Here is an 11512-nt window from a genome sequence, read left to right on the forward strand (position 1 = left end):
TTTTTTTTTTTTTTTTTTGTAGAGGACTGATTTTGCAGCAAGTGAGAAAATGCTGGCGATACGTGAACAAGAACTTAATGAGATTAACAAATTGAGTAATAATATGGAGACAACATTACTCGAACAAGGAGCAGTAAGTTAATTTATTCATTTTTCATTAATTTCGTTTATTGCTTTGATTATTATCGGTAATGAATTGTAGTCAGATTTTGCATGATAAAACACACTTTTACGGAATTTCTTTTTACAGAGCGCTCTTGCTGAACGAAATAGTCTGCAGGCGATGCTGGATTTAGTAAAAGGGCAATTAGCTGAAAGGTTATTTTACTTTTTTTTATCCTTATATGGTTTAGAAAATTAAGAAGCGAAATACTGGTAGATTTTGATCGTTGCTTAATAAGAACATTAAATTCGAGGTAATTCACAATGAATTTTTATTATCATGATATTATTATACCTGATGAACTTACGACGGTATTGAAAAGATTTGGCATTGAAGTAGCGGTGTCATAATTGGACCATATATGACATTTCAGTTTGAAATGAATGGGGAATTCATATCCCGCAAATCAAGGAAATACAGGCATATTAAGTGGAAAAAATCAAGCAATACAAGCGTATTAAGTGTTTAAAGTGTTAATCAAACAATGCAGGCACATTAAGTGTTTGAAAATACAAGCTTATTACTAAATATTTTAAAAAATATTTAAGGAAATGATGCGTTTAAAATATTAAAAAAAAATTGAAAAAAATAACAAGCCAGTTACTAAATCTAATAAGAAGATATTTATGAGATATGACGAATAAACTGTTCTTTAGTGTAAAAGCAGTTGAAAATCAACGAACGGAAATAGCCCTGTTGGAGCAGAAGTTACAAGAAAAGGCCACTGAAACGGAGCAGCTGAAAATAGAAAAAATGAAAGAATATCAGGGCTTGGAGAAGCGATGCAGCGTTTTGGATATACAGAGAGCTAATGCTGAAGCTCGGATACATGAACTGGAATTAGAAAATACGAAAATTGCTGCTGCGAAAGTTTCGGTGGGAATTTTCTGTAGCCCTCTAAATTTCTCCTCTGATATAATTTTAATAAGACTTTAAAATATTACTGATTTCACTTTTCATTTTTTTTTTTTCATTTGAGTAATTAAAAGGGAAAGTCTTTATGATGTTATTTTGGTAATGGATTGCGATTAGGGGATGTATTGCGATAGTTGACAGCGATGCGTTGAGACATGTCTGGGACAAACTGTTACCCGCTGTTTGAATAATAAAACAGGTAAAACAGTGAGCAGTGAACATATCGGTTAAATGATATAAAAATTTTTCCCTTGCGTAGTTTGACGAAGAAAGCAGTCGAATGAAAGAAGACATCAGCAAACTGGAACAAGCACTTCGTGTTAAGGACGCTGAAGTTGTCAATTTGAAAAATACTGCAGTTGGGCTTGAGCAAAAATCAGAAGATGTTAGGCGAAGCTGTTCATCGGAAGTGGTTTGTGATTTGTCAATTGTCTTTGCTTTCATTATTTCCTTATTTTACAAGCGCAGGAGTCCATTTCCATAATGATTCAGCTAATTAAGCGACTTTCAGGCTGCACTTCGTGTTGAAAAGAATCAATTTGAGGAAGAACTCAGTTTAGCTAATAAATTAATTGACGAGCAGAAGCAGAAGCTCGAAGAATTGGGTGATAATTTAATAAAGGTGAATATTTCTGACATACGGTCCTGAAATATATTTGGATGGTAAAACTGATGACAACTAGATTTGCTGCAGTTTATTCAGTTCAAATATTTCTGTGAGATCTTTGAAATTTTGGACTGTTTTGGAATCAAACAAATGCAGGGTCCAAACCATAGGATTAGGATAGCTGCTGTAGATTTTTCATCTGAATAAAGAGAAGTTTGCGAGAATAATTTTCGGATTACGTTCATCTTAAGTAATTCGTTGCAGGTAACGGAACGTATGGCTGTCTTGGAACGTTCTGGAAGCGCTTCGACTTCTAGTGAAGATGTTGCACCTGTTGGTTCGAAATCAGCTGTTGCGATGTATGAAGTTATCAAATATTTACAAGGAGAAAATCGACAAGTAACGTCGTTTCTTTTATTTGCTGCTGAAACATTATGTTTCAAGACTTATGAACCCCCAAAATTCAAGTAATTATTAAATTTTTTCAAATTTTTTTTAAATTTTTTAGTTGTACTGCATTTAGGCTATGGAACGAATGATGAATGCTGAACTGCAATGGAAGCGTTTGCAAGTTCAACAAGCCACGGCTGACGAAAACCGACTAAAATTGGAAGAAGAAATTCAAAAACTTCGGAGAGAGGCTGAAGTTTGTTTATTTTACCATTGCTATTCATTTGGATTGCCCCATTGCTCATTGCCTGTTTCAGTTCATATTTGGCTTTGTTATCACAGTTTTTTTGTATTGGAGGCACGAAATTAATATCGATATAAATTATTGTCATAATTAGATAAACCTGTGCGTGCACTCAATATACAGAAATTTATTCTTGATAATGCCGAAATCACTAAAATTCGGCTCTATCGATTGCCTAAATCATTATATTTCTAGGCACATGTTCGTTCAATTGCGGAAAAAAGTGAAATGGTAGCACGATTGACGTTGATGGAAGATATACAAAAAGAAAATCAGAACATAAAATTACAGAATGAAAAATTAACTCGTCACAATGAACAACTGTCGAAAAATGTGTGAAATAATTCAATTTATCAATAATTAAGGGCTGACGTGGAAAGTCCAAAAGGATAAGTATAACTTGACCATATTTCTAATTTTTTTTTTTAGATAAACGATTTGCAAGTACGTATTGCTAGTTTGGGTGCAGAAAAAGTCACGGAAAAAGGAAGATTACAGAACGTCTGCGCCGACTTGCAAACTTGTCGGAAAGAAGTAATGATATGTATTTCTTTGATTCCATCAATTTTCGACCATATTACCAGTTTTTAGATGTTTTTTAAGTTTTTGTTGAATGGCCTTTCGAATAATACCCTGAAGAATTTTGGAAAAGTCGATTTCCCGTTTTTATTTGTTGACAAATATATTGGGATTTTTTTTTCAGCTTGAATCCTGGAAGGAACGGCATAATCAAGCTTTGATTTCATTGGGTAAATTTGGACCCGAAAGAATAGTTGCTTTAAAGTAAACGTTTTTGATGTTCCCTACTTCCGTGTTTATTTTGATTTTTTAATTTAATATTCAGGCCTTTTTCATCTTGATAAAAAATGTTTAAATTTTTAGTAACGAAGTTGAATCACTGAAACGCAGACTAAGTGTAATAACAACGGAGCGTGATTCATTGAAAAGAGAAATAGAAAAATCTCAAGAATCAACATTTAAGTAAGTCACTTCAAAGTCATATCAGTGAGCATCGATAATCTTGCGTTATTCCACAGGTTTTACACCTTACTATGAATTGGAAATTGATTTTGTAAAGTTTGATTGTTCTAATTTTGCTGGATCTAATTTTAGGAATTTGATGCACTTAGGAAGGCCTTGTGAGTAGTGTAAAGCGGCTAAGTTCTTTTGAATCAAGACTGTGCTACCATTTGGTGGACTTTCTCGGGTAGCAATCTAGTCGAATTTATTGAATCTGGGTTAACTTACAGTTTGTATATTGATTGAAAACTTCAGCAATATCGAAGCTTCCAAAGCATATCATAATCTTCTGCATTTGAAGCATAAATTTTGCACGGAAGTGAACCCATTTATCCCGCTACCATTATCATTTTAATAAAGCTATTACGAAATTGTTTCCAGGGAAGCGCTGGTGGATGTGCAGAAGAAATTTGATGAAAGTGAATCGGAACGGCTCAAACTATCAGCAAAATTTGAACAAGCTAGATTACTTGCACGTAGATACAGGATGAAATCTCAAACATTAGAAAAAGATGTTGAAGGACTGAAAGCAATCCTGGCTGAGAAATCAATAGTAGAAGAGGAAAATACTACCGAAACTGCAAAGCTGAGGCAGGAATTGCTTGCACTACGCGCTGAGATTGAGAAACAGAAACAACAGGTAATGCATTTTTATATGCAGTTGATTGCATAACTGTTCCATATAATTTTCAGTTTAGGCTTTCAATTGCTATTCGGGCCTATCAGCATTAAAGTGAATGATAACATTCTTTCATCACTTAATTTGATTTTTTTTGCAAAATTTCCAGAAAGTGGTACCCCGAACTGGTTGGCCAGTTGATGCTGGAACAGGTGGTACACAACCAACGAAAGCAAGCACAATTCTTCAAACACAGTTGAAACAATTGGAAGGACTCAATCAACAAAATAAGGTTGGAATTTTTTAACTTAGAAATTGATGGGAATTTAGCTTGAATAACCGTTCTCTGCTAACCTGGGTAAACGTATTTCGATGCATTTCCGTTTGTTGTAGCCGAATAAAACCGTATGGGACATTTTCGAAAGGACTTACAATTTCGATCTTCTAACCATATGGTTTATTACATAGCGGGCTATTTAGTCAATGATTTATTCGAATCTGTTTAAAGTTTTTGGAGATATTTCATGTTATGTTTTTGGTACTACTCAGCTCTTGCTCAGCCATGCAACAGATTGTTATGGATGGAGTTTGTGATTATCTATTGAAATCTTTTTTTTTCCATCGATAATGCTTTTTTAGTTGTAGCAGTTTAGGGTTGATTTTAGGATTTGTCCAAACAGTTGGAAGAGTCCGCCGAAAGGTACAAAGTAGCGCAGGCGAAACTGAGCGAAGCTGAGGCTAAATTCAGAGAAATGAAAACAGAAAGTGATACAAAGGGTATTTCTTAACAAGCTAATAAATCTTTTAGCGCGTTCTTGGTAATTCTCATATTTCATGCTAAATTTTATATTTTGTTTTGGTAAATCCTGATTCCCGACTTGATTTGATCATCTCGTTTTCGCCCTGAATTTGTAGAAAAATAGTTTTGCAGAAGAGTTACGTTTCCGATTAAATTCAATCACAAGTATGTTAACCAAGAAAGAACAAGAAGTCGCTCGACTGCGAGAAGAACTTGAAACAGCTAAACAATCAGACGAGGCTTATCAAGGGAAGATAAAAGTTTTAGAAGCTACATTGGACATTTGTCGTAAGGAAGCCAGCAATCGTCATGGTTTTTCCGGCACGGCATTTGTTAAATCTGTTAGGTAATTTTTTTCGTGGGAGACTGTCTAATTCCATTTTTTGTTATGGACAGTTCATGTTTTTGTAATTATCTGCTATCCGAGGCAACCTACGAACTTTTGCCTTCTGAAATTGCGAACGTCATTTTTATTGCTGAATCACTTCATCTTAACGGAGACTTCCCTATTGCATATATTCCAAAGACAAGTCAGGTAATGTGATAATTACGATTTGTGTTAAATTTCTCAGTGATTTGAATTTGGATTTCACCACGACATTTTTCTAGCTCGTCCACGCCTGTGATTTCTCAGAGTCAGAGTTCTCCTACTGATGCGCTCCCTGCTACCAACACTGCTGGACCAGATTTCTCTCCCTTGTCTAAAGAAGGTAAATATCATTTTATTCAGGAGTACGCTTAACTTTAAAAATTCTCGATGGTGTTTTATACTAACATTGATGATGACATGGTATCGGAAGGCTATATAAGTTTAGAATCCGAATAAGCCAGGGAAATATTATTTTTGTTTGAAAATTCTTCAAGATTAACGGTAGTAAAGGAGTATTTTTTCCACTTTTTTGTCCGTTCGCTATGGAAAAGATTATACTTGATATGTTTCAGAAACACCAACGACTTCACAATCAATGCCGCTTGTTAAACCGGCTGCGACGGTAGACGCTACGCAGAATGAGAAGTATGAAGACGCAAAACAAAAAGTAGCAATAGTTGGAAGTATCGAAGAACAAGAAACACATCGAAGTACACCTGTATCAACAACTAGTGAACAGGTGTTGTTACTTCTGACATACGTTCATATATCAATGTACTAAGACTCTAAAATTTAGAATGTCCTTTTCGATTCATTACATCATCTATTATCAAAGAATTGCTAAATACAATTAATCTTTAGCTTCTCGGAGGGTCTTTTTAGCCCTTTTGATTCATCCGCCGCTTAGGTTATCACTCATGCATATGTGTAGATATTTCTTAAATACAATTGAATCTGGTGGATTTCTCGTAGTTCCTAAATCAACACTTCCTAGAATTTGAAATTTTAAAACTGTAATTGAGTTGTACTGGGAAGTTATTCTGATATATGCAACCGCATTCAGAACTGTTATTCCAAAAACCTTTAAATCTCATTACTTAATAATATGGGGGATGTCAGTGTAGTTATGGTCTAAAAAATAATAATGACAGTCAGATCCATCAGATCTACTGCCAAGATGATACGTCTTTAATGCATTGTTTTCGCTGACAGTGAAGCAGTAATTTACTTCAGAAAATGTTATAGTAGGTAGTTCTCAGTATAATTTCTTTTTCATTCAACAAAACAGCTATATGTATTTTTTCAAACTTTGAAATAATTGAATGCTAAGGGGTTTACAGGTAATTTTTTGCAGAGTAATACTGTGAGCCAATCATCTTCTGGTGATATTATTCAAGTACGATTACAACAGCATAATGGTTAGTTTACAAGTTTCCAGATTAAAATTTATGTTTCCTTTGAACAATTTATAGCTTCTTGATATTACAGTATGAGGAAACTGTTCACGGAGGATAGGGCCTGGAAAAGGTTTTTTTTTCGCCTTTTCACACATCATTACTGAGGACTGTATGATATTTGATGATAATTTTCATTCTGGGGTTTGATTGCAGTAGTTTAACTCGATAATTAGTTGTAATTAATTTACGGATTTTAACTTAACATTGCTTTATAGTTACTTCTGGTAATGGTGATGGAGCGAATATCATCACAAGCAGTGTAGCAAGTGGAGATATACCAACTGCAATACAAGGAATCGTGTCACAAGTGGGACCACAATCGATTTTGATAACCCGTAATGAAAATGAACCATCAAGGAAACGAACATACATACCATCAAGGTTGCGTCTTTTCATCGCTTTCATATTTTCCCCTTTAATTTTCCCTATTTTATTCGAACCAGCGGTTTGATATGCAATTTTCAGTGATCAAATTGAAACGGGATCGGATGTTTTGGAACCGCGAAAGCGTTATAGGGGAAGTCCTATGGGGCAGGTATGACTCCTTCTTGTTATGTGCACGAAATTTTTGCAAATGATTTCTAACTTGTGAAGATTTAATGTACTCAGAATTTTTGAGTTTTAAGGGAGGTGGGAAGAAGGGATAGTTGAGAAGTTGATTAAAGAAATAGGATTCATATATTCTCTTAATTTGTAGCTAAACAAACACTGATTTTCTGTATTTGAAAGGTTTCCACAAGTGGTCGTTTCATAAAATCAGGAAGTGAATCACGAATTGATATCGAACAGCATGCTACGGATGAAGCTGAACATGAACAGCAAGAAAGTGGTTAGTTTAGTGTTGCAAAATGAAAGTAACCTTTTCAATATAATGCTAGTGTTAATATTAATTGGATGAATAATATTATTGTTGTTAATTATTTTTTGACAGTTGAAACAACTACAAATCCTGAAGGTGACCGATCGGATGTCATGAGGACGAACGAAGCAGAAAAGAATACTAAATCGGCTAGTGAAGTCCAGGTTTTTTTTTTTTAAATTTCTTAATTTTGATCTTCCATTGATCTTCATGACGACTAGTTTAGTTTCGGTTATGATTCATTCCATTTGCAATATTTTTTGACATGTTTTTCATCATAGAAATTTTTTTTTTTAATAGAATTAGTATAACATATGCATAGAACTTTTAACCCAGCAGTTTATTTTTCTTGCAGATTAACCTCGAAAATTTGATTAATTTTGCAGGAAGCTAGTGCCGATGTCAGTTATGAAACGGTTGGTGAGGGATTGGCGCAAGAAGAAGGGCATGCTGAGGAACAAATGGAGGATAATGGACACGATGTTATAGTTGGCGAAGATATTGGGCGTGAAGCTTCAGCAGATGAGGATAATCTTAGTGAAGAAGCGGTTAGTTGAAAGACTGATTTGATGTTATTCGATTTAAATTGCAGAATATACTTGATATTCCTCCATGAAGAAAATTAATTTCGATGCAAATAATTCCATCCTAATCCAAAAAATACAAAGTTATATTTGCAAATCACTGAATTTTGTAGGGCGATGAAATGTTAGAAGAGATGGAGGATGAAGAATTTGATGAAGAGGAACCAGATGAAGAGGGTGATTTCGATCTACCTCCAAATTATAGAAGATCTGATTACCGTTCTTCGCGAGCTAGACAGCATCTAGTTAGTTGTTATTAGATGCACTTTTGCAAAATTTAGAGTGTTCAAGAATGGCTGGCTTTTCTCATTTCATGTGGCATGCATAAAAATTTAGAAGGCTTGAGTTAAAAATTTTCTGAAAATTAAGCTTAATGCTTTGTAGTTCCCTAACTTTTTAACTTTTCCGGAGCTATTTCTGTCTTTTGCTCCCTCAGAGCGTATTAGTAGGTATGCCAAAAATTTATAAATATCTCACTTTCAAAAAATGAAATTTCGGGGTATATTATTTGTGAAATATTCATGTTTACTGTAATGATTTCTTTTTGGACTGAGGTAATCTGCATTGTCTGTTAACGTTTTACATTCTAATAAAGGGTTAACAGGTATGCATAAAATCGACCTTGATCCATTTCGAATTCGAAGAGTTTCTAGTAGTAAGCCGATCATCAGAATTTCCTAATGTAGACAACTCATAGGAATCAGTAAATGATGGTGATGAGGATGATGGTGTTATTCTAATAGAAGATGAAGATGATGGTGAAATGGAGCATTCACACTCCCCAGCAGATCTTTCCATGGATGAAGCACATGGTGAGGATCGCAAACGTTCAGTTGTTGTTGATGACGATTTAGAAACGAGCACTGCTGAAGCTCGTGAACGACAAAACGTCCAAGGTTCGCTTGTTTCGTTTCAAATTTGCATATTTCCGGACTTAAATTCTACATTAATTTTTCGTAGAGCTATATCACCAATAAATCAAATTGTTCCTTTTCTTTTGTTTCCACATCTTTTTATTTGGAATGATTTCTGTAATACATTAGGGGAAACCATTCGGCGGATGGAACTCAGTTTGAAAACTGCTGCGGAACAATCCAGTGCTACCTCGCATATGGATTCATCAACATCGCAGGGTTTTGTTGCAGATCGTACGGGTGAAGGTGATGCAAGTCGTTCAGAGTAAGAATTTCTTACTTTAAGTTTGTTAAAAATTATTCATGACTTGTATTTAGAAATATGGCGAATGGTAATTATAATTCATTTTATTAAGAAATATTTCAAGTTTCTGTGGTTTTCAGATATCGAACAGAGTTTAAAGCTTCAAACTGACTAATTTTTCATTATTAAACATCGAAAGGATACTTGACTCATCACTTCTAAGATCTGCAAACTTTTGTCCTTAAAAATGTATTTAAAAATATAGCGAAATGTAATTATAATGTATTTTATTAACTTTTGTCCGTAAAAATTTTTTTAAATGATCTGATGTTTTTCATTTTAGGCACTACAGTTCGGAAGCGCTTTATGTACCGGTGGCAGAACTTGATTTGCAACCCCATTCATTGAATACAGCTTCACAAGAAGGTGGTGATGGTAAGTTATTCTTGAAACCAGATAAATTTGATTTTATCTGAAGAATTGGAATCTAATAGAATTTTAAATGGCTGGAAATAATGTTGTTTCGTTTAGTTGTATCCGGTTCAGAATTGCACGTGGTACGTGACTCGCCACCGCTTATAGGTATGCATGTTTCTTGCCATCTAATATCCATATATGATTTTTGGAACGGATATTGATGTACTTTATGACACTTTTGCTGTAACTGATGAAGTTTGGTCTTGAAGTACTGTCATTCTGAGCATGAGAAACTGGTGAATTGTTTGATCATATGTTTTCTGTAAATTCTAAAAAAAAGAAAACTTATAGAAAACATTGAATCTGATAGTCGTGGCGCATCAAGTACGGTTGCTCCGATAACAGGTACAGATGTTGATAGTGGTGAGAGTGAACATGCACTGATGATTGAAGAAGGTGGAAATGATGTGGCCGAAGAGGAGCAAGGAGACAGGCATGCTACACAAACGGACGATGAAGCAGCGTCTTCGGGACCGAGTACATCAGATGGGTCAACAACCAGACGTATTAGGATACGGTATCCCGATATAACGGAACCCACTTCAAGCAGGTAATGAATTCTTAAACAAACAGCAAGTTAATCAAGCAGTCTTGATGGATATCGTAATTCTGTGAGAATTGTTTGTGATTGCAAACTGATTAATAGAACCATTCCATTCAAGCGTTTAGCGGTTAGGCTGTGAAGTGTCAACAGATTAGAATTTCATTTTTTTTAACTCTGTGATATTAGATTCATTTCACGATTAATCCAGTAATTTGTTATTAACTAATGTGTTTAGCTTCGGACCGTCTTGTTTTGACTGTTTGATTTATTACTTTATAACTTGTGGCATTAACGATTTTTTATGATCTTGGACTGTTTATAGTGAGATATGTTTTTTCGGTAACCTGAATGATCCAACAATTGTTCGTCATCCATTTTTTGGATGGCGAAATGTTTTAGTGATTTAATCGACTTTTAGAATGTGTCGCGAAATAACGTTTTGAAAATATCGATTTTTAGCAGTGATGCAACTCATCAAAGTTCGGGTTCTATGCAACGTGGAGGACGTGCCACACTGTTACGTCGTGGACGTGGATATCGCATGTAATAAAACTGGTGTGGACTCAGAAAATTAATTTTGGAAAAAATTTTGTTTCTATTTATTGATACTTTGGAAAACATATTTCAATGCTTTTTTCTAAATTTTATGTCATTATTTTGCTTATACAAAGTAGAGTTACTTCTGACATCTGCTTTTTTCCTTTCAAATTTTCAAATTCAAAATTTGGTTACCTTTTCTAATCCAAAAATTTTTTGAAATAAATGGGATTGCGTTCTTTTTTTTCTCACAGAATTTTGCTTATAAATATATATTTTAAAAAATGAAAATGACTTCTGATTACTTAGGACTAATTTTTACCCAGTGCTTTATACTCCTATCAATTTTGTGCTCATAAATTCATGAGAGTGAGAAGCGTTTGGGTATTCTAAATAGTTTTCTACTAACATATAAATAAATGAATGTGTCCCACACATGGTTTCTTTTTCTCTGAGTTCCATGAGAACGAACTTGCATTCTGTCGGTTTTTTCATTTGTAGATTGTTGTTCTGATGATTTTGTCCTTCAGTTTTATTTTGTGTAAGGAATAAAATTTCTCTTACGCTTCATATTTATTTTATGCTTTGAGCAAAGATCACTGAATTATTCGTAAATAATTGGTGAATGAAAAACTGTTTCCGGGGTTTGGGAGAATGAGATATTCAAGGACGTTCATGGATATGAAAGCTCTTTCTAGCTCGATTTTAT

The 11512-nt window shown here is 34.4% G+C and overlaps 1 protein-coding gene across 1 annotated transcript in view; it reads left to right on the top strand.

Moving 5' to 3' along the window:
* The window catches only part of LOAG_18641 (viral A-type inclusion protein repeat containing protein), a 19623-nt gene extending 8670 nt beyond the window's left edge, over nt 1-10953 (top strand). Inside the window, exons 22-51 of the mRNA XM_020451305.1 lie at nt 39-133; nt 251-318; nt 820-1039; nt 1338-1490; nt 1590-1700; nt 1950-2084; nt 2209-2331; nt 2575-2712; nt 2809-2913; nt 3083-3162; nt 3262-3360; nt 3781-4039; nt 4188-4310; nt 4684-4795; nt 4950-5163; nt 5427-5527; nt 5760-5926; nt 6542-6605; nt 6860-7025; nt 7110-7179; nt 7374-7473; nt 7576-7667; nt 7890-8051; nt 8201-8332; nt 8785-8983; nt 9131-9266; nt 9589-9680; nt 9777-9827; nt 10014-10272; nt 10726-10953. Coding sequence (XP_020304920.1) covers nt 39-133; nt 251-318; nt 820-1039; nt 1338-1490; nt 1590-1700; nt 1950-2084; nt 2209-2331; nt 2575-2712; nt 2809-2913; nt 3083-3162; nt 3262-3360; nt 3781-4039; nt 4188-4310; nt 4684-4795; nt 4950-5163; nt 5427-5527; nt 5760-5926; nt 6542-6605; nt 6860-7025; nt 7110-7179; nt 7374-7473; nt 7576-7667; nt 7890-8051; nt 8201-8332; nt 8785-8983; nt 9131-9266; nt 9589-9680; nt 9777-9827; nt 10014-10272; nt 10726-10813 — 3914 coding nt within the window. The 3' untranslated portion in view covers nt 10814-10953. The remainder of the gene's footprint in view (nt 1-38; nt 134-250; nt 319-819; nt 1040-1337; nt 1491-1589; nt 1701-1949; nt 2085-2208; nt 2332-2574; nt 2713-2808; nt 2914-3082; nt 3163-3261; nt 3361-3780; nt 4040-4187; nt 4311-4683; nt 4796-4949; nt 5164-5426; nt 5528-5759; nt 5927-6541; nt 6606-6859; nt 7026-7109; nt 7180-7373; nt 7474-7575; nt 7668-7889; nt 8052-8200; nt 8333-8784; nt 8984-9130; nt 9267-9588; nt 9681-9776; nt 9828-10013; nt 10273-10725) is intronic.
* The last annotated feature ends 559 nt before the right edge of the window (nt 10954-11512 follow it).

Source organism: Loa loa, assembly GCF_000183805.2.
Source record: "Loa loa unplaced genomic scaffold supercont3.418, whole genome shotgun sequence".
Classification (NCBI taxonomy): domain Eukaryota; kingdom Metazoa; phylum Nematoda; class Chromadorea; order Rhabditida; family Onchocercidae; genus Loa; species Loa loa.